At 41.4% G+C, this 23,665-nt stretch overlaps 1 protein-coding gene across 1 annotated transcript in view; it reads right to left on the bottom strand.

Moving 5' to 3' along the window:
* The window catches only part of Kiaa0319 (KIAA0319 ortholog), a 57,254-nt gene extending 37,891 nt beyond the window's left edge, over positions 1-19,363 (bottom strand). Inside the window, exons 1-4 of the mRNA XM_042683741.1 lie at positions 19,298-19,363; positions 16,390-16,469; positions 9,592-9,727; positions 2,838-3,607 (exon numbers count right to left, since the gene is read on the bottom strand). Coding sequence (XP_042539675.1) covers positions 2,838-3,607; positions 9,592-9,634 — 813 coding nt within the window. The 5' untranslated portion in view covers positions 9,635-9,727; positions 16,390-16,469; positions 19,298-19,363. The remainder of the gene's footprint in view (positions 1-2,837; positions 3,608-9,591; positions 9,728-16,389; positions 16,470-19,297) is intronic.
* Between the last annotated feature and the right edge of the window lie 4,302 nt (positions 19,364-23,665).

Below are 23,665 nucleotides of genomic sequence, written 5' to 3'. Positions count from 1 at the left end.
AGTAGCAATCTAACTACATAGAATGAACTGGTCTTCTCCTTTTGTTTTTATTTAAGTTCTGAAAAATTATTGTTAAGTTTAAATAAAGAATGGAAGGGCATTGGGCATAAAGTAACTCAGCCTTGGGTTCAAGCTCCAGCACTACTAAATAAGAATGAAGAGGCTAGTATTATGGCTCACAGAGAGGTAGAGCTCTTGCATAGCTTTCATGAGACTATGGGTATGGTTCCAAACAACACATTTACCATTGAATTATAGATACTGGATCTAAGTAATGCTATCTTGCCCTTACACTGTTTTGGCATCTTAACAGATGATAGGGAAATTTTCACCCAGTTCCAAGAACTCTTGGATTGATTGATATAGGACTTGATATAGGACTTTCTTTGATCTGCAGATGTGTTGTGAGTTGTTAAGTAATATGGAGGTGATATTCTTTAAATTGCAGGTGTCTCATGAGTATTGTTTAGCTCCAGGAAAGTTTTGCTCCAGAAAATACTTGGCTTTGGTTGTCCTTGATTGTTTCCTCTAGATAGCTTGCTTCAGTAAAACAACTTTTGCTAGTTCCCATACCATGTGACATCTTCATTGATATGGTTTTTTGCCATTATAAGCTCTGTAAAAACTGCATTCAGGACTGCAGGTCTTGGGGACAGGAGTCCACCTGCAGGCACTAGCTTTCCAATAAAGGCTCCTGATTCGACCTCTCAAAATGTGGCTTCTCTGTATCTTGCTGACTGAATCACTGTATAACACCATTACCACTACCACTACCACCATTACTACCACCACCTTCAATGAAGGTAGAAAGTCATTGGAAAAATTAAGACCACTGATCAGGATCACAAAGCCATCAGGAAACAGTTGCAGAGAAGACAACTCTACTCCAATTCCTGTACATCTACTTCCCACCTCACTGCCAGCCTCTGATTCTTTCCTTCCCTGCTCAGGTCATCCCCACAAAGCTCCTTGCCAACTCATTCTTAATGAAGCTCTCTTCCACATGCCCCAGCAAAAGAAAATGTATTATGTATCTGGAAGAAAGGAGAATATTGTCCATTTCAGCCCTGCAAGTAGAGTTGAGCCTAGACTCAAATGCCTCTTGTCTGTATGTAGTTTCTCTGCTGTTCCTTTGAAATACCCATTTTCAGTCTTGTCCACTTAGAAGCCAAATGGCAAAAACACATGTCCCTAGACAGCCTATTTAATGGTATCTTTTTTTTATATACTAGGGCTTGAAATCAAATGAAATCCAAATCTATTTTGCTGTCCCTTAGCTTTTTTGCTCAAGGCTAGCACTCTGCTACTTGAGCTACAGCCCCACTTCCTACTTTTTGGTGGTTCACTGGAGATAAGAGTCTCACATACTTTCTTGCTCAGGCTGGCTTCCAACCATGATCCTCAGATCTCAGTCTCTGAAGTAGCTAGGATTACAGGAATGAGCCACCATCACCTAGCCAAAATAATTACCTATAAACAAACAAAACTCTTTGCCAATCTCCCTAGAAAATCTATTTTGCTTTTATTTACAAATTCATTTCAATGTCTTTACACTGATCTGGGCTGGCATTCTATTTGAGTTATGCCTCCAGCCTTTTTTTATATTTCAGACAACCACTATGCCCAGTTTTCTCTCTGAAATAGGATATCTCTAATATTTTGCCTGGGCTGACTTCAAACTATGATCTTATCTTCCCCCTCCCAAGCTGGGATTACAGCGGTGAGTCATCATTTAAACTTTTTTTTTTTCCTTGTCAATCGTGGGCTTGAACTCTGGGCCTGAGCGCTGTCCCTCAGCTCTTCAGCTCAAGGCCAGCACTCTACCACTTGAGCCACAGCACCACTTCTGGTTTTCTTGTGGCTTATTGGAGAGAAGAGTCTCATGTATGTTCCTGCTCAGGCTAGCTTTGAACATGATCCTCAGATCTCAGCCTCCTGAGTAACTAGGATTATGGGTATGAGCCATCAGTGCCCAGCTAGAGCCAAAGGATTTTGAACAGAGCATCATTTGCCATAGTTCCATTCAGAGATGCTAGAAAGTAAATGACTTAGCAACATGAAAGAGGATAGATGATATAAACATGTGTTATACAAAGATAATACTTTTAGATATTTTCAGTTGAAAGGTTTCTTATTCATTTTAATTCAGTTATAAGAATGGAAAATATAACGTAGCAAAAAAGCACCTTTTTCTGATCAGTATTTTTTTTCTTTTTTTGGGGGGGTCTGGTCGTGGGGCCTGAACTCTGGGCCTAGGCGCTGTCCCTCAGCTCTTCAGCTCAAGGCTAGCACGCTACCACTTGAGCCACAGCACCACTTCCGGCTTTTTTTTTTTTCTGCTTATGTGGTGCTGAGGAATTGAACCCAGGGCCTCATGCATGCAAGGCAAGTGCTCTATCACTGAGCCACCTTCTCAGCCCCTGATCAGTATTTTTAAATGACTTCTACCCCTGTTTTATGGTTGAGATTCTTATAGTCAATGGAATCTAATGTTCTTTACTTATTCTAACCTAAATACCAAAGTTTAACTAGTATTTTCTTCTCCTTCTCCTTTTTGGTGCCAATCCTGGGACTTGAACTCAGGGCTAAGGTGCTGACCCTGAGCTTTTTTGCTTAAGGCTAGCACTCTACCACTTGAGCCTCAGCTCTGCTTCTGGCTTTGTGGGTAGTTAATTGGAGATAAGGGACTTGGAATTTCCTGTCGAAGCTGGCTTCAATTGTGACTTCCTCCTGGCCCATCCATGTTGAAGGGCTCTGGCCAAGCCCAGCCTTCCTGCTGCTGGCTCTCTCCCAGCTCTCCTCCACCCTCCATGACAGCACATCCTGTGCACACTCACCTCTTTCCCAGAGCTCTTGCTCCCTTGTTCTTGATGCTGAAAAGCCTCTTCTTCTTTCTTTGGAACCCCTCCTGAAGTTGAAAAGCTCACCAAGGGAAGCAAGGTGACAGCACTGCTGTCTGCAGAGTGCTTGGGGACAGGGGTCCAAGTTGTCTCTCTAAGTGCATGTGGATCCAGGTCACGGGACTCAGGGTCCTGGGGCTTCTCCGCTGAAGCTGTGAGGGAGTCTCCAGCAGATGTGTTCAAACCTCTCTGGGTGCCAGGCAGTAGGCTCCAGTCCGGGTACTCAGCACTCCCTCTGGGATCCTGCTGGCCCACAGGCTGGAGAAAGCCCGGCTCCAGCTGGCTATAGTCATCGGGGTACTCTGCCATCTCCTCTAGGCCCCCATCTTTGCCTAGAAAGGGCAAGTCCTTCATGATATCCTCCAGTGTGTCCCCCCAGACCCTCGAGGGGGGATCCTTGTTCAGCATCATCTCGCCGTAGTCCAGCAGCTGTGTGGGTCTCTGGACAGGTCTGAGCACAAAGGTGAGATAGGAATTGATGGGGCCTATCTTGGGTTCACAGTTCTCTCTGTGAGGGCAGCTCACCAGGTAGCAACTTCCCTTAAACCACCAGGCCAAGTCACAACTGGCCAAGCCACAGCAAGCGGCTGTGCAGTCACCCATGGAGAAGGTCTGTGACACCCGTGTGATTCTAATGGTTTCCAGGCTAGGTGAAATGATTGCATTGGAATAGGTCTTCCCCTCACTGCACTGATGACAGGCACCACCTGCAAACAAGGCAGACACTGAGGAAACAAAGCACATGACAGTGAAACAACCCCAGAGATCAGAGCCTTATCAACCTCTGGCAACTATGTCAAGCAAGCAAGCAGAATTATTCCTACAGACAGACCTCTGTCATCCATCAACCCACCCATCCTATATGCAATGTACCCTCCAACTCTCTACCCACTCAGCCATTTTTCACTCTTCATCCATATAATAACTACAATCCATCCATCCATCCATCCATCCATCCATCCATCCATCCATCTATCCATCCATCCATCCATCCATCCTTCTATCTTTCCTTCCATCCAACCAGCCATCTCCATCTCTCTATCCATCCCTCCATAGATTCTTTCACCTATCCATGCATGCTTCTAGCTTCAATCTCTTCTTAAAATTCCTTCCCATTTAGATAACAGAAATATCTATCAACCTGTGGATAGGACAGTCTCACAGAACTAACTCCAGTAGCTCAGACCTACAATCCTAGCTACTCAGGAGGCTGAGATCTGAGCACTGTAGTTTGATGCCAAGTCCATGAAACTCTCTTTTTTTCTTTTTCTTTTTCTTTTTTTATTGTGAAAATACTGTACAGAGGGGTTACAATTACATGGGCAAGATAATGAGTACATTTCTTGTCAAGCATTGTAGCCTCCTCCTTTGTTTCATGAAACTCTTATTTCCAATTAACTACCAAAAAGTCAGAAGTGCAGCTATCACTCAAATAGTAATGAGGTATCCTTGAATAAAAAAGTTAAGGGCCAGTGTTTAGGCCCTGAGTTCAAACCTCAATACCAGCATACACATAAACACACACACATACACATAAACACACACACACACACACACACACACACACACACACAGTTCCATAGACTTTCTTGCCCAAGCTGACTGATCCTCATATCTCAGCCTCCTGAGTAGCTAGGAGTACAGGTATACACTACCAGCATCTTGCTTCTGTAGTGATTTTTCATTCCTGAAATCCAAGAACAAAATCTCCTTTCCCTATACTTGTTTGTTCGGTATTTAATACAAGAATCATTTTGTGGCAACCTGATACCAAAACAAACCAATCCACAACTAATTTGAGAAGCACTATATTAAAGTTTGGCTGCAATCATGAGACTCCCCACAGCACTTGCCCATGCCTCAACCACTTGCACCAGGAGCACACCTTTAAGGAGAGGAAAACAAGGGACCCTATATCTAACAGGCTCTGAAAGAATCTGGTATAAGGGCCCTATCTTGTATAAGAAGTCCATTTTGCTACTTTTTGCTTTCAAATAAACCTGCTCTCTTTGCTTCAAACAATAACATTTAGCTGTAGAGCCAGAATGTCAAAGAAATTTCTTTGCTAGTTAGGGTATACCAATGAGAGAATATCAGAGATTGCTTCTAATGAAAATGGCTATATACCACATAAAATTGTTTATTTCTATACAATATCAAGTAATAGATAATTTTTAATAACACTGACTCTAGTGCAAGTTAGTAGGAATTAGACACCTTTTCCAAAGAATAAGAAGCAGCATTTTACCAGGGCTGAGGCCCTGATGTCATTTTCTTAAGTGTAAACTGTGTGTGTATATGTGTTTGTGTTTGTGTGTGTGTGTGTGTGTGTGTGTGTGTGTGTGCCAGTCCTAGGGCTTGGATTTGGGGCCTGGTTACTATCCCTGAGCTTTTTGCTCATGGCTAGCATTCTACCACTTGAGCTACAGCTCTACTTACAGCTTTTGGGTAGTTTATTGGAGATAAGAATATCATGGTCTTTCCTGCCCTGGCTGGCTTCAAATCACAATCCTCAGATCTCAGCTTCCTCAGTAGCTAGTATTTATTTTAGAAAGTAGCATTAGCTCAGATATGGAGGAAATAATAATATATTGTTTGTCAAGATCAAGAGATAATGGAATAGAATACAGATGAGTAATCTACAACTCCAAACTCTACTCTCAAAAACATTGTTGTGATCATAGATGCTGGTGGAGATGTAGCCAAAAGGAAATGCTACTACGCTGTTGGTGGGAATGTAAACTTGTTCAACTACTCTGGAAAGCAGTATGGAAGTTCCTCAAGAGATTAAACATAGAGCTCCCCTAAGATCCAACAATCCCACTCCTGGGCATTTACCCAAATGACCATAAACAAGGCCACACTAAAACTAACCAGCACAATTATGTTCATTGCAGCATTCTTTACCACAGCTAAAATATGGAATCAGCCCAGATGCCTCTGAGTAGATGAACATACCAAGAAAATGTATACATATATATGTGTGTGTGTGTGTGTGTGTGTGTGTGTGTGTGTGTGTATACACACACACATATATATGTATACACACACACACACAATGGAATTCTATGCTTCCATCAGAAATAATATTGCTCCATATGTAAGGAAATGGAAAATAAGAAAAAAAATAATACTAAGTGAAGTAAGCCAGACCCAAAGAAACATAGACTCCATGGTTTCCCTCATTTGTATAACTAGAATATGTCTAGGATAGTTCTATCAGAGGATCACAATAGCTCAATAGCTATGTACATATGACCATATAAAATGATGCTAACTGAAATGAACTCCACGATATGGAAACAAGAGGTTTTTTGTTTTGTTTTTGTTTTGTTTTGTTTAGTGTACTGTTTGCAGTTATTTTTTTTCTTTCATTTTCCCCCTATGGCTTATCCCCTGTTGTCACTGTTTTTTATTTTAGTACCCTTAGTCTTGTATACAAGTTTATCTGATTTGGAGAGGGGAAGGGGAATCACAGAAATGGTGAGGACAAAGGACAAAGGGTGAACCAATGCAACAGGGATACTTACAAGACACTATGTTGGAAATAAACTTTACAACTTGGGGGAAGGAGAGTCAGAGGAAAAGGAAAAGTGAGAAAAAGAATGAGGAAAGGGGTAACACGGTTTGACAAGAAATGTAATCTTTTCCTTACTTACGTAACTGTAACTTATTCATCACCTTAAAATTAATTAAAAATAAAAGTTGTTAGAGATACTGCTATATCTGGGTGACATTCACTCAAGCTAGAAATTTTTTCCAAACCTAAATGTCAAGATTTGCTTTAGTTCCCTGATGACACAGTTGGTTCATCTCCTTTTGGATAATGTGACTCAGAAAAAAATGAGGTTTCTGGCTGGGAAGGTGGCTCAGTGGTAGAGCGCTTGCCTTGCGTGCATGAGGCCCTGGGTTTGATTCCTCAGCACCACATAAGCAGAAAAAGCTAAAAGTCACACTATGGCTCAAGTGGTAGAGCACTAGCCTTGAGCTGAATTGCTGAGGGACAGCACCCAGGCCCAGAGTTCAGGCCCCAAGACCAACAAAAAAAAAAAAAGGAAAAAGAAAGATGATGTTTCATTTCTGATCTTTTTCTACCAGAAAGCTCAAGAGTTGCCTTTTAAAATAGTGTCACAAAAGTGAGACACTGGTGGCTCATACTTGTAATCCTAGCTACTCAGGATGCTGAGATCTGAAGATTGCGGTTCAAAGCCAGCCCAGGCAGGAAAGTCTGTGAGACTCTTATCTCCAATTAAACACCAGAAAATTGGAAGTGGCACTGTGATTCAAGCAGTAGAGTTCTTGCTTTGAGCTGAAGAGCTCAGGGACAGCGCCCAAGCCCAGAGTTTAAAACCCATGACCAAAAAAAAAAAAAGGTGTCACAAGGCATACTGCGTAGGGAAAAGACTGCTATCCAGAGCAGGTAACTATCACAATATGATAATGACATCTCTCTGTGAATGAGGCCTTTGACTGAAAGCTTAAGGTGGTTTACAGTCTAACTGGAGGAAGACTTTGGTATAACTCCAGGACAGACCACATCTGTTCTGCAAATATTGCCTAACAGTGAGTTGTTTAGATAAATATACTTTAAAGCAGGGTTCTTGAAGCTAAACAGAAATTTGAGAAGTGGAACTCCTAATAACTAAGTCATTCTTCCTTTGGGCCTAGTTGCCATAGTTACTTCAGAATCAGCTACACACTCCAGAAAACTCTTGAAGGACCATTCAACTCCTGGGAGCTAGGAGACCTATCAATGACGTTCACATTCTCTACAAATCCTAGCCAAATCAAGAACACAGAGGCCCAGAATGACTGTTTATATATCAATAATATCATTGTAAGTATTTAAAAGTAAGAAAGAAAAAGAAGACAAGCTAAATGTGAATAACATTAGTGGAACTCAGTAACTCTATTTAAAAATTTGAATCAGTAGAAAACACCTCACAAGAAAAGGGCACAGGAAGAAACAAAAAGGTAGGGATTTGATTAGAAAAAAATGAATGGCTAGACACTGATGATACAATATTAGATATGACAATATAAGTACTTATGACAGTTATCACAGTATAGAATATATTAAACATGAAAAAGGAATGTTTTTTTCCTTTCACACTAAGCAGTGTTGGATATTGGGTGGGATGTACTCTGTAGGGCATAGCAGTACTTTTCCAATGGCAGAACTTTCTGAAGTGGCCCTTGTGTCATTTAAAGTGACACTTCTCAAAATTTAGGTGTTTCTGAATCATCCTCAGCATCCTTATGGTTCTATATCATTTTGACAAACTCCACACATAAAAACAGTTTCTCTAGTTACATCTCTATTTTCAATTACTGCTACATACAAATAGGTTCAGATCTGAGGCTCACCAAACATTTCATGATGTAAGTGTATTCCTGATAAGCAAAACTGGGTATGGAAAAAATCATATATATGGAAAAATCATATATATAATACATATGTTTATATATAAAATATTAAATATATAAACTATACTATAAATTTATAAATTATATATTGTATCTACAAATATGTTTATATATATAAATATATGTATTTACACATATATATGGACATTTTGATCCTTGCAAAAAGACCTATTGTTAAGTTAGTGGCTTACACACGTAATCTGAGCTACTCAGGCAGCTGAGATCTGAGTTTTATGGTTCAAAGGCAGGAAAGCCCATGAGACTCATCTCCAACTACTCAAAAAAAGCCATATGTGGAGCTATGGCTCAGGTGTACAATGCTAGCCTTTTTTTTTTTTTTTTTGTCAGTAGTAGGCTTTGAACTCTGGGCCTGCGTGCTGTCCCTGAGCTATTCAGCTCAAGGCAAGTGCTCTACCACTTGAGCCACAGAACCACTTTTGGTTTTCTGGTAGTTAATTAGAAACAAGAGTCTCATGGACTTTCCTGCCTGGGCTGGCTTTGAACCGTGATCCTCAGATCTCAGCATCCTGAGTAGCTAGGATTACAGGTGTGAGTCACTAGCCCCTGGCATGAAATTTTTTTAAATATTCATATGTAGCCTCTTCCCCCTAGAATACATAAAATAAGGCTCATGCCTGTAATCCTAGCTACTCAGGAGGCTGAGATCTGAGGATTGCAGTTCAAAGCCAGCCCAGGCAGGAAAGTCCATGAGACACTTATCTCCAATTAACCACCAGAAAACCAGAAGTGTTTTCTTTTTTTTTTTTTTTTTTGGGTCCAGTCATGGGGCCTGAACTCTGGGCCTGGGCACTGTCCCTCAGCTCTTCAGCTCAAGGCTAGCACTCTACCACTTGAGCTACAGCGCCACTTCCGGCTTTTTTCTTATGTGGTTCTGAGGAATCGAACCCAGGGCCTCGAGCATGCAAGGCAAGTGCTCTACCACTGAGCCACCTTCCCAGCCCCAAACCAGAAGTGCTGATATGGCTCAAGTGGTAGAACACTCGCCTTAAGCTGAAGAGTTCAGGAACAGTGTAGAGGCCCAGAGTTCAAGCCCCACGACCAACCAAAAAATAATAATAATAATAACAAACACATTTAATTTTTTCCCAAAAAACCACTTGTGCATGCAATATATCTTTATATGAAAAAGAACTGTACTGTAAAGCAAACATACAGCCCCATCATTTCATACTGATCTGATTTGCTTAAGACAGATGAGAAGCTCCAGCCTACCCTTGGCATCAGCAGGGTAATGGTTGCCTACCTGCAATGGTCACTAGCAGCAGCACAAATGTGAGGTTGGCCATTCTGCCTCAGACAGGGTGATGGCAGGCTTCCAGGGCAAAGATTTGGCACAGGCTCCCTTTGGTGTTTTTAGGAGTCAGATTTGGCCTCTGGAACTTTAAAGGAAAAAGAGACAGAAAGAAAACAGTACGTAAATGTGGAAACACACAAAATCATTCCTGTCATTTATCCATGTCAATGAGAAGGCTGTCCCATTCACTTCTTACAACTATATCCCAGGAGAGATACCCATCCAGACAAGTATGTTCAAAATAGCTAGTACAGTTCCTAGGAAGAAGTAACAAAGACCAACCGAATAAGAAAAGCTTGGTATAGAAGAGGAATCAGTCGTCATCATTGGGTTTTGGCAGAGACCCAGAGGCAGGCAGAGAAGCAGGAAGGCTTTCTAATTGAAAAAAGGAAGGCTTCAGGTGTGCATTGAGTGGCAGCTGCTATACACAAGCTAACTAGAACTGGGCCATCCTGTGATTAGCTAGGGGAGTATATCTGGCTTTCTCTGGTTGGTCCCTAGGGAAGCTGACAGTTCGTAAGCAAAACTTGTAACTTGGGGCTAATCACTACAGAAGTTATTTGGCTTCTCAAATTAGAGAGAGCAATCTAGCTACCTGCATGTCTTCCTTAGAGCAGGCTGGTTATTGTAAATAAGGGATTGGTTTTCTGCACAGTTTGCTGTAGGTCATGGGGCAAAGTTCCATTTTTATATATGGTCTGGCTATTGTCCATTTGGTTGTTTGTTTGGTTGGCTTTTAATCTTCAAATATCTGCGCAAAGGAATTTTAATTTAATATGTTCAGTTGGCCATTGTTCATTTGCATGCTGAGTCTCTGAAAGCCCAAATCTATAAGATGATGGCATAGGCCATACTGTTCTATTTTAATCAGTTCTAATGTGTAAATATTTTCTCATTTACAATCTTAACATTAGGCTGTCTTGTAATTGTAACTGGTCACATGGCAGGGAGGAAAGAGATATCAAAAGTAGTGCATTGAACATCAATCATGCATAATTGGTGGCAAAGACCTTGAAGAATGTCCTCTCTACAAGAAGGGATTTGGGATATATCTCAGTGGTGTGCATGTACTTAGCATATACAAGTTCCTAGATTCAACCCCCTCTTCCGTTTTCCAAGGCTTAAAAAATTGCACCCTCCAAATTTTGTTAAGATGCACAAGCAATATTGTGGAAAGGCCACCCATATCAGTAGCTGAGCCATTTGGCAGAAGTGAAATTATTTGAGTTATTTGGCAGAAATGAGGAATGTAAGAAAATTTAGCAAGAAATAGAGGCATGGCTCCAGTGATAGAGCACCAGCCTTGAGCAAGAAAAGCCCAGAAAGAGCTCAATTTCCTGAGTTCAAGCCCCAGCAACAGCACACACACACACACACACACACACACACACACACACACACACACACACACACACACACACACACACGGTGAATTAATTTGGCTGGCATTCTACCACTTGAGCAACAGCTCCACTTCTGGCATTTTGCTAGTTAATTGGAAATAAGTGTCTCTCAAATTTGTACAACTAAAATCTTGCTAATGAGAAAAAAATCACAAAAAAATGAATCTTAAACCAGTTTAATTCTGCAACATTAGGGGCATTCTTTCTTTTTTTTTTTTTTTGGTCGGTCATGGGGCCTGAACTGTGGGCCTGGGCGCTGTCCCTCAGCTCTTCAGCTCAAGGCTAGTGCTCTACCACTTGTGCCGTAGTGCCACTTGTGGCTTTTTCTGCTTATGTGGTGCTGAGGAATCGAACCCAGGGCCTCATGCATGCAAAGCAAGCACTCTACCACTGAGCCACCTTCCCAGCCCCTAGGACATTCTTTTTGTGTGTGTGTGTGTGTGTGAAAATACTGTACAGAGGGGTCACAATTACATGGGCAAGGTAATGAGTGCATTTATCAAGCATTGTTGCCTCCTCCTTTGTTTCCCCTTACCATCCCTTCTCATCTTCCCCTCCCTCCCCTGCTCAGGACATTCTTATACCCTGTTTTATGTGGTAACTGTAGCTGTGAGAAGTGGCCTACATATGGCTAATTTGGACTGCCAACTATGCTGTCTCTCCCCAGAAAGCCTGCATGCATAACAGGGAGATAAAAAGCTGACACCACTTGTGACACTTTGCTCATAGGTGCAACACTTCAACCAATTTAGTTCAGTTGATTTTCTGAATCCCCACTGGCTTATAAGCAATATTTACTGGAACCAGGAACAATTTGTTTACAAGAGAAAGAACACAAAGAATTGTAACACTCAAGTGAGAGAAGGAACCCAGGCAAAAGAAAGGCTTTGAAAACAATCCATTTTTATAAAAAACAAAAGGGGGGGAGGAGGTAGATTTTTTAGTTTAATGTTCAAATTCAGTAATTTTTATTTCCATGAGATGAAATAACCATGCTGCTCAGAAACAAATTATTTTTCAGAGTCTGCTGACAGCTTTCATCTCAGCTGGGGCTGAGTATATTGGGGGAAAAAAAAAGTACTGTATGCTATAGCCAGGATTCAACATAACCAGAAGCTGTTATTTGCTTCCTAACTGACCTTAGGTTTTGGTAAGATTTGCCCATAGCTATCCTGTGGAGAATAGAAGGAATATTCTTCCTGTATTTCTGTCTCACTACAATTGAGTTTACTTTTGGTGCTAGAAAAAGTCACAGTAGACATGGTGAACTGAAACCCTTTTGTACAACTACCTAAGAGACAATAAAACAAAAATTATATTGAGTGGAAAAAAACAGTCACAGTAAAAATATACTTTCCTTGGCTTTCCGAACAACTTCCAAACTTGTAGCCCAGGGCTACAAGATCACAACTGGAACCTTGTATTAAAGTTAAAATAAACATTTGATTCCTTTTTGGGTTTTTTTTTTTAAGTTTTAGCAAGGATTTATTTAAGTAATGGAGTTAAAGTGGAGAGAAACAGAAAAGAGGGAGAAACTTGACAGTCTTACAGAGGGACAGAAAAAAAGATGGATCTGCTGCCAGGAGGCTTCAACATGCAAAGAGAGTGCCATTTTCGACTGGCAGCAGGAGTATAAATCACACAGTAGCAATTCCCTGGCTGCTTCAACCAGAGCAACACAAATATAGTTCTCACCTGACTGAAAAGTCCTCACGGCCTACCACCAAAATTACATGGATTCCAGTTGCTGTTAACCAGAATGCTGCCAGATTAACTGGCTTAACTGGTTCTCAATCCTGTTCTGTATTTCCTTGGCCAATAATAAAACACCAAGGAAAAGGTTAAAAACTGATTTTCAATATATTTTGCCAATTGTGATAGGAAGTGGGAGGGAGTCAAGATTCTGGAGATCACTATGCAAAAATATGCAGAATGACTTCACACGTCCAAAAACAATCATTTTGTCACTCAGATTGCCACAGTACAGAGCTTGGTTTTAGTCTTAGCTAGGAAGATCTCAAAGAGGAAGCCTCTTGAGGTATTTTTCCCCCCTAAAACAAATGCTGATCAACCATGATCATAGTTTTGCTTCTTTTCTATTTTCATCTTTTCCTAAAGACAATTGCACTATTCTGTGTCTGCCCTAACAAAATATCAGACTGGGTGGCTTAAACAGCAGAATCTATTTTCTCCAGAACAGCAGCTCTGGAGGTGGGAAGTCCAGCCTCCTCTGGATCAAGGTCCAGCAGAATTTGTTTCTGGTAAGGGCGGCTGCAGAGGAGAGGCTATCATCTCTTATTGTGTGAACATTAATGCTATCAGATCAGAGACTCACCTCATTGAATCATAATTATCTCCATAAAGGCCTCACCTCCAAATATAGTTACATTTTGGATTTAGACATCAACATATTGGGTGTGGGACAATAAGCATTCAGTACATATAGCACCTATCCCAGATACCTAGGCATACAACTAACATACATCTCTATCAGTGGCTGGACTGCAGGCTCTTCCGCAGTTCTTTTGGTCTCTGCAGCCCTCCACCATCCACAGTTTCAGTTCCCAGCCTTTCTTGAGAAGTTTTTAGCCCCTTTCTAGTTGCCACATATACTTGGAACTATTGTCATCTTCTGTTTGTGAAACCATTTAGCCCATTCTACCCATGAGAAAAGACTACAGCAGGCAATAAAAACACCCAAACAGCCGGGTGCTGGTGACTTACATCTGTAATTCCAGCTACTCTGGAGGAGGCTGAGATCTAAGGATAATGGTTTGAAGCCAGCCTGGATAGACAAATTTGAGAGACTTTTATCTCTAATTTATTAGAGTTATTACGGATCAAGTGGTACAATGAGTGAAAAAGCCTGAGTGAAAAATCTTGAGTGAAAACGCTAAAAAAGAGAACCCAGGCCCTGAGTACAAAAAAAAAAAAAATGAAACAAACAACATGCTTGAACAAGGCTTTAGTGGGACTTCTGCCACAATAGAAGGGAGCAATGGAGGTCTCCCAGACTGACCCAATGTGAAGGAAGGTCGCTTTATATAGCCCACCACACATGAGCAGTCTCATTATCTGCTAACTTTTTCTTAAATCATGTCAGTTTGCAAAGATGTTCTGGGTCTGCCTGTCCTAGCTGTTATGTTAGAAGTACTCTTTCCAAACAGAAGAGGAATTGATGTGAAATGGGTTGGGACAAGCTACTATTCCCCTGGGGGGATACTACTTGGAAATCTTGCCATTATTATCATCACCTTAGCATGAAACTACTGCAGCCTGGATCTAACTTTACCATGAGATTGAAAGATTTATAGGCTCCAAAAAATTAAAAGAAGTACAATTACTACTAAGGAGCCAACCAAGGTTAGAAAGTAAGTTAAGGGGCTGGGAAGGTGGCTCAGTGGTAGAGCGCTTGCCTTGTATGCCTGAGGCCTTGGGTTCGATTCCTCAGCACCACATAAGCAAAAAGAAAAAAGCCGGAAGTGGTGCTGTGGTTCAAGTGGTAGAGCGCTAGCCTTGAGCTGAAGAGCTGAGGAACGGCGCCCAGGCCTAGAGTTCAGGTCCCACGACCGGACCCCCACCCCCCCCCAAAAAAAAAAAAGAAAGTAAGTTAAGCTTGGGAGAGCTTCCTAAATCACTGTGGAGAGAGTAGACCTATTACTAACAAGGAAATGAATGCTTTGGTGTGTCTTGTTATGATTGAAGCCTTATCACTCACCAATTAGAACCTACTTGCAGTGCAAAGGGTAAGCTCAGTAGAAAGGCCTTTGGGATCATAAGTCAGATCCCCAAAACATCTGTGTGCATGTACATGTGTGTGCATGTACACACATGCACAGCACACACATACCCATAGTTTCTGACTAAATGTGATGAGTGGCACTGAAAAGAAGGTAATACAGAAAGTCCTGTAGAGGCACTCAGAGCTCCTCCTTTGTGGAGCTCACAGTCACAATGTTCTCAAAGAATGAAGGAGCGATAAGACCCAGAAAAAAAGCTAGACAACACACATAGCTAGATGCCAAGGCGCAGATGTAAAATTTGTCAAGTTTTTAGAAACTTTTCCACGGAAAGTTGATGGAGCAATGTAAATTCTGGCTAACCTGTGCCAACCAACACAGAGGATTACTGAGGATTTTACCAACCAACACAGAGGATTACTGAGGATTTTACTGGCAACAGAGATAATGCTTTACAATTGCATTATAAAATTACTCCCTATTAGGAAATCAAACAGAATTAAGGAAAACATGATCTGGTTTTGGGGTGTGTGTGTGTGTGTGTGTGTGTGTGTGTGTGTGTGTGTGTGTCCTGCAGCTTTGGGGTGTGTGTGTGTGTGTGTGTGTGTGTGTGTGTGTGTGTGTGTGTGTGTGTGTGTGTGTCCTGCAGCTTGAACTCTGTGCCTGGGCACTGTCTCTAAGCTTTTCTTGCTCGAGGCTACCACTTGAGAATAGCTCCACTTTCAACTTTTTTTTTTTTTTTAATTTTATTTTATTTTATTTGAGAACATACTGTACAGAGGGGTTACAATTACATGGGCAGGATAATGCATACATTTCTTACCAAGCATTGCAGCCTCCTCCTTTGTTTACCCTTCACCTCCCTTCCCAGCCTCCCCCCTCCCCCCCACCCAATCATACCCCCCTCCCCCCCCACCGACATTGTAAAGCTGGTTTTGACATGACATTTTGTACTTCTCATTGTTGCAACAGGTCCACCTGAATCCTTAAACGACTTGTTTGTCCCCGTCTCCTCCACATGTTATACTGACATCAAATATAGTGAAAGCGGGGGTTACACTGTGGGGGAGGGACATACATTTTTGAAGGTTTATTGGAGATATGAGTCTCACAGGAGCTGGGAATGTGGCTTAGTGGTAGAGTGCCTAACATGCATGAAGCCCTGGGTTCAATTCCTCAGTACCACATAAACAGAAAAAGCTGGAAGTGGCGCTGTGGATCAAGTGGTAGAGTGCTAGTCCTGAGCAAAAGAAACTCAGGGACAGTGCTTAAGCCCTGAGTTCAAGGACAGGACTGCCCCCCCCCCCCAAAAAAAAGTCCTACAGACTTTCCTGCCCAGTCTGACAGATCTTAGCCTCCTAAGTAGTTAGGATTGATTACAGCATAAGGCACCAGTGCCCAGCTTTGGCATTGGTTTTTAAACACAAGAAGGGCATTTGTGAAAAATAAGGAATAAACAGATTCTGTGAACTCCAAAAGGAGGGCTGGGGAGCCACTAGAAAAAGAAATCCAGGCAGAAACATCCAACTCTGCTTTTTCCAACTCTTTAAGCATTAGATTATTAGGAAGTGGAGGAGACAGTGACAGCACAGAGGTTTCCTTACCCCGAAACCATCAAATAAGAGAAGGGAAACATCAGCCCACTGTGACTTTGGTTTCTGCATCAACAATGGATGGAAAATATCTGGAAAAAATGAAAGAAATGGATTTATACTGAATACATATAGAATTTTAATCTTTATATCCTAAAAAATACAGTATAAGAACTATTTACATATTATTTACATGGTATTAGGTATTGTTAGTAACTTAGAGAAGGCTTAAGGCACATAGGAGGATACACATAGGTTCCATATAAATACTACTATTTATATAAGATTACAGCATTTGGATATTTTGTTATGGGTGGGTAAGGGATGGGGAGCAATCTAAGAACCAATCCTTCAGGAATATTGAGGGGAAATGGAGAGGATCATGTGGAAAAAAACCCAAGAACAGTCTAGAGGAACTGAGGGCAGCCCTCACTGACTTCTAGCCAGAAACAAATATGAATTCTATAAATTCAAGAAACTGAATTCTGTCTATAATCATAATGATGTAGACTCTAGACCATTCAAATGGCAACTTGATCTGACTCTAGTAAGATACTAATAAATGCTAAGTGGGTGTTGTTTCAAGCCACTAAAATTTGTAGCAAATTATTGCATAGCAACATCAAACTAATGCAGCTGGCAGGTAGGCAGGCTTGACTGACATTATAAAACATTATGAAAAGCTTCACAAATATTACAAAGGCCTAGAGGCGCTAATGAGACAGATTAATAAGAGCTAAGAGAAACCAGAGCCAAACCAATGCAAGACTGAAAACAAGTGGCAGAAGGATTGCTAAGATATGCATCATCATAGGGAGTTTCAACAAGTGCTCTTTCATACCTTCTTTTTTATGCCAAATGGGGCATAATTATATATAACAAAACCATGTATTTTCTTCACGTGGTACTGCTGAGCTTTGAACTGAGGACTACCTTTACATTCTTGCTCAGCTTGCTCTCTCATAGCTGACAGAGCAGCTAGCCCTATTTTTGCTGGTTTTTTTTTTTTGGAGGGGGGGTCCGGTCGTGGGGCCTGAACTCTGGGCCTGGGCACTGTCCCTCAACTCTTCAGCTCAAGGCTAGCGTTCTACCACTTGAGCCACAGCACCACTTCCGGCTTTTTTCTTTTTGCTTATGTGGTGCTGAGGAATCGAACCCAGGGCCTCAGGCATGCAAGGCAAGTGCTCTACCACTGAGCCACCTTTCTAGCCCCTTGGCTGGTTATTTTGGAGATGAAGTCTCATGGACTTTTCTGCCTGATATCAAATTGTGATTCCAGAACTCAGTCTTACAAAAACCTAGGATTATAAGAATATGCCACTGGCACTCAACCCAAAAGACATTTTTTAAAAAAATTGATACACAGTTAAGCTCAAAAGAAAGAAAATCTCTAAATACTGTAATATCAAAAAAGCAAAGGGAAAAGTCAGGAGTTGGTATTGTGGAGTCCCCACAAGAGTTTAGGTCCTGAATAGGGATCCTGGGAGACAGAACTGAGGTTTCTCAATGATTACTTGGAAGAGGACATATGATCTCCGGGACAAGAGAGCTGGAACTGAGCTCTGAGTTCAACAGATGAAGGTCTGATCCCCAAACATTTGTCTCAAGATTTCTGTCTGCCTATCAGCTTAAGGAAGAAGGAAGGATCTTTGCCATCTATGAAAATCCTTGGGTCAAATATAATTTACCCAGGGAAATTAGAGTATGTAGGTATCAAACCCAAATGTAGTTTACCTGTATAATGTAGATCAGTTTGAGAAACTAATGAAAGAACCAGTCAGATAGCTAGCCCGAAGCATGAGATCTGAAGAAGATGACACTTGCCCAACACAGAGCAAGAGAACAACAACAGAAAACGAATTCCTACTAAATACAAGTTTCTTAAAAGGTTGGAATACAGCCAGGGAGCAAACCAATACAAGAAAAAAGTGGCAGATGTTACAACACAGGAGAAAGAACTGGAAGAGCTACCAGAAAGATATGATAGGCTTCTTGCTTATGCCTAGCAGCCTGAAGCCTTAATAGCAGCCCTGCCTCTTTGAACACTACACAAATGCTTGGAGGAAGCTACATAGAAACCATAAATGTTTGCTGCCAAACCACAATTCTGGCTCCAGAAGTCACTAGTTCAGCCATGACTCTCTATTTGGTCAGTTGTGGGGCTTGAACTCTGGGCCTAGGCACTGTCCCTGAATGCTTCAGTTCACAGCCAGCACTCTACCATTTGAGCCACAGCACCACTTCCAGAAATAAGAGTCTCACAGACTTTTCTGCCTTGGCTAGCTTTGAACCATGATCCTCAGATCTCAGCCTCCTGAGTAGCTAGGTTACAGGCTTGAGCCAACCAGCTCTCGGCTAGCCATGACTCTTCCAAACAGCTTGCACAGCCTTCACAAGCTCCAGTTTACTGGAGATGACCCTACAGCCATTTTCTCTCAGGCCATGGGGGGGAGAACATCTCCTAGTGGCCCAGCAAGATTATGATTGGTACAAGTACAATCCCTCATTTCCATAAGTTAATATGAATAGTGAAAGCTTGATCTTCCATTTGCAGGATGAAAAGCAGTGTTATGCAAAAGGGTAGTGCAAACACCTTCCTTCTCCCTACATTATCAGGCTGTTTAGCTCAGTTTTGTTTTTTGTTTTTGCCAGTCCTGGGGCTTGAACTCAGGGCATGGGCCCTGTCCCTCAGCTTCTTTTGCTCAAGGCTAGCATTCTACCACTTGAGCCACAGTGCCGCTTCCAGCTTTTTCTGTTTATGTGATACTGAGGAATCGAACCCAAGCTTCATGCATGCTAGATAAGCACACCACCACTAAGCCACATTCCTAGCCCACTTAGCTTGCTTTTTTAACTAGGAGATCTTCTCTGCCCTGGTAGTATTACACCTTAAGATTTCTCTCAAGTGGTCTTTTCTTACCTACTTTTGATTTTTGTCATTAGTAGACTTGGATGAGCTTTGAAATATGAAGATGACAGTAGAGATGGTATCAGGACAATAGTGATGGTGAAGGTAGAAACTTACATCCTGTCAACAAGAATGCATCCGAAGAGTTCCAGAGCAGTGGGAACTGAAATGAAAAGAAGCAGAAGAGATAGATGACGCGATACTGTGGATCCTAATACCTGGGGTGCTGACAAACCTAAAGGACTAAGGATGCCTATAAAACCATAGGCCCAAAATGTATAGTATTAATATCTGTTATTGTATAAGGGTCCTAACAGCCTAGACTTCTGAGCAGGAACACTAGCCACAGTAGAAGTGGAGGGTGTCAACTTCTGAGTCCTATACAACAGCTGTAACATCAGCTGGTGATGCCTGATGATGGAAGTTGAGAATTACAACAGCTCTCAAGTGCCCTAGCTTCTTGTCTGCCAGTCCAGCTCCTATGCTTGAAGCACTCAAGGATCCAGAACTGTCAATGAATTGCTTCTCAGCTACTTCTGGGTAGGTAAAATAAAAGGACTACATCTAGCCAGTTGGTAAGATGAATAAGCTAGTAGGTTCTTAAATGCACAGCATCAAGACAATAGTTTTAAATACTATAGTATATACTCAAAATACATTGAGAATGTATCTTAAATGTTCTTTACACATATATCAAGTTGTATATAATAAATATAAATACATGTAATTTTTGTCAACCATACTTCAATAAAGCAGAGGGAAAAGAGATAGGAAAGATAATGGTCAAGAATATTTCAGAATCTATTTAAAAAATTCTCATGTCTAAAAAGGACAAGTTCTTAGCAGGTGCTATGGCTTAAACTTATGTCTCCTCAATATTCATACTGGATCTTAAACTCCAATGGTCACTGTGTTTAGAATTGGGGGATGTGAGTAGTGATTATTAAAGCAAAATCCTCTGCCAGGCGCCGGTAGCTCACACTTGTAATCCTAGCTACTCAGGAGGCTGAGATCTGAGGATCAGGGTTCAAAGCCAGCCTGAGCAGGAAAGTCTGTGAGACTCTTATCTCCAATAAACCACTAGAAAACCAGAAGTGATGCTGTAGCTCCAGTGGTAGAGCGCTGGCCTTGAGCTGAAGAGCGCAGGGGCAGCACCCAAGCCCCACCACCACCACCAACAACAAAAAAGTAAAGTCCTAATAATAATGAAGTCAGCAACCTTCAGAAGCACTGGGAAGAACTAGCTAGGCCCTTCCCCCCTTCAGTTCCTTTTGCTTGTAAAGACTCCAGCAGGAATGACTGCATTATGATTGGTGTGAGCACAATCCTTCATTTGCATGAAGGTGCAGAAACCAGATCTTTAGCAGATACCAGGCCTGCTAGTACCATCATCTTTAATCTTTAACCATCCAGCCCCCAGAACTAAGAGAGAAATAAATTCCTACTATTTATAAATTACTGGGCCTCAGTTTTTTGTTTTGTTTGGTTTTGGTTTTGTGTGTGTGTGTCCCTGAATGCTTGAACTCAGAGCCTGAATGCTGTGCCTGAGTTATTTTGCTCAAAGCTATCACCCTATTACTGAGCTAGCTTTTTGATGATTAATTGGAATGTGAGTCTCACAGACTTTCCTGCCCAGGCTGGCTTTGAACCTGGATGCTCAGATCGAAGCCTCCAGAGTAATTAGGATTACAGGTGAGAGTTAGACAGGATTTTTTGTTTTGTTTTGTTTTGTTTTGTTTTGTTTTTTGCAAGAGCAACACACCAGGCCTAAAACCAAAAGGGAAGAATAAAATTATTTCTAAATTTACTAACTTTAAACTGTACAGCACTAAAAACAAAGGGTAATTCTTACAAAGAGCCAGAGGTAAAAGAGAATATCACAGAAAAGAACAATCAGGCTTATCTCAAAAAACAAAACAATAATTAGGCAGAAAAAGAGATTTTTATCTGCAGCTATAGCTGTTAGAAGATAATGGAAATAAAATCTCCAAATTATAAGGGATAAAATAATACCAAATTAGAACTGGTCACTAGTGGCTCATACCTATAATCTTAGCAACTCAGGAGACATAACTGAGGATGATGGCTTGAAGCTAGCCTTGGCAGACAAATCTAAGAGATTACTCTCTCTAGTTAACCAGCAAAATTCTGGAAGTAGTATTGCTCAACTGTTAGAGTACCAGCCATCAGCAAAAAGCTAAGAGAGGAAAAGAGGAAACCCCTCAATTCAAGCTTCAGTAATGGCACACACACACACACACACACACACACACACACACACACACACTCACAAACACAAAATGTGCCAAATCAAATTGGTTGCTTACACCTATAATCCTAAAGGAGGCTAAAATATGATTATCATGGTGCAGAGCTAGCCTAGGCAGAGAAAACCTCTAGACTCTAATCTCCAATTAACCAGCAAAAAGCCAGAACTAGAACTGGAGCTGTGGTTCAAGGGATACATCAACAGCTGTGTTGGAGTGAGTCAAGTAAGAGGGCAAGGCCCTGAGTTCCTAAGTTTAAGCCCCAATACTGACAGAAAGGGGGATGAGGAGTGAAAGTAGTATTAAACCTAGTAAAAATCTCTATTTTACTTAATTATTTTATTGTTGTTTTGTGTACCTGGGTCTTAAACTCAGGGCCTCTCACTTCTGTTTAGTTTTTTTGAGCAGTGCAGTTGTAGCATAGCAGTAGACAGGAGAGCCCAATGAAGGTGAAGTGGGAGAGACTATTAACTGGAAGTAAATTACTCATAAACATGAGGGGGAAGTACTTTCCCATATTACGGTAGATGTGGACACCTGCAATTGCAGCTATTCCAGAGGTTGATGCAGGAAGATCACAAATTCAAGGTTAGCATGGGCAACTTATAGAGATCCTGTCTCAAAATAAAAATTAAAAAGGGGGCTGGGAAGGTGGGTCAGTGGTAGAGCGCTTGCCTTGCATGCATGAGGCCCTGGGTTCGATTCCTCAGCACCACATAAGCAAAAAGAAAAAAGCCAGAAGTGGCGCTGTGGCTCAAGTGGTAGAGTGCTAGCCTTGAGCTGAAGAGCTGAGGGACAGTGCCCAGGCCCAGAGTTCAGGCCCCATGACCGGACTCAAAAAAAAAAAAAAATTAAAAAGGGCTGGTGATGTATGTAGCTCAGTTATAGAGCATTTATCTAGCATATGTGAAGTATATGTGAAGCCTGGTGTCAATGCTTAGTATAGCAAAATTAAAAATACATACATATACAGTTTATTACTTATTTAAAAAACAAAAAGAACAATAATCCAATAACCTATCAATTATTCCAGGCCTATTAAACTAAAATTCCCTCCTTGGAATATTAAATATAATTGCCTGGATATTAAATTGACCTGCCTTTAGAATTATGGCTATTATATTTATTATTATCATAAAAATACTGCAAAGAAAATTTTATGCATTTTCTTTTTTCCTTTTTCTTTTTGAGACAGAGTCTGGCCTTGAACACGTAGTCCTAGAACAAGCTGTGGTCATAACACAACATTTCTATTTTTACTGCCAAATTATTTTGAAGATACAGAAAATATCTTCAGAAAAGAAAATATCTTGGTAGTACAGGCCTAGTAAGACTGCACAGCACTAGTAAGACTGAAGCAAGATGATTCCAAGTTCAAGGCCATCCCAGACAATTTAGTGAGACTGTCTCAAAATAAAACTTAAGGGGCTGGGAAAGTGGCTCAGTGGTAGAGTGCTTGCCTTGAGTGCATGAGACCCTGGGTTCTATTCCTCAGCACCACATAAGGAGAAAAAGCCAGAAGTGGAGCTGTGGCTCAAGTGGTATAATGCTAGCCTTTAGCTGAAGAGCTGAGGAACAGTGCCCAGGCCCAGAGTTCAGGCCCCACGACTGACAAAAATAAATAAAATTTAGACCAAGTACCCCTGTGGCTCCAACCTATAATCCTGGCTACGCAGGAAGTTGAGCTCTGAGGATAGAGGTTCAAAGCCAGCTTTGGCAGAAAAATCTGTGACATTCTTATCAACAATTAACTAGCAAAAAAGAAGCAATGACAGGTGCTGGTGGCTCATGCCTGTAAATCCTAGCTACTCAGGAAGCTGAGATCTGAGAATATTGGTTTGAAGTCAGCCTGGGCAGGAAAGTCTGTGAGACTTTTATGGCCAATTAACCACCTAAAAACTGGAAGCAGAGGTGTAGCTCAAGTAGCAGTGTGCTAGTCTTGAGCAAAAGAACACTGAGGGACAGTGTCCAGGCCATGAGTTCCATGACCAAAACAAAAAAAAAGGCAGAAGCAGAGCTTGGAGCTTGGTATTAGCTGTGAAATAGCTAAGACACAATATCTGGGCCCTAAGTTCAAGTCCCACTACCAGCACACATGCACGCATACATACAT

Source organism: Dipodomys spectabilis, unplaced genomic scaffold (assembly GCF_019054845.1).
Source record: "Dipodomys spectabilis isolate Male_0828 unplaced genomic scaffold, ASM1905484v1 ptg000085l, whole genome shotgun sequence".
In the NCBI taxonomy this organism is placed as follows: domain Eukaryota; kingdom Metazoa; phylum Chordata; class Mammalia; order Rodentia; family Heteromyidae; genus Dipodomys; species Dipodomys spectabilis.
The sequence above is the reverse complement of the archived record's forward strand: the minus strand, read 5'-3'. Positions and strand labels throughout refer to the sequence as shown.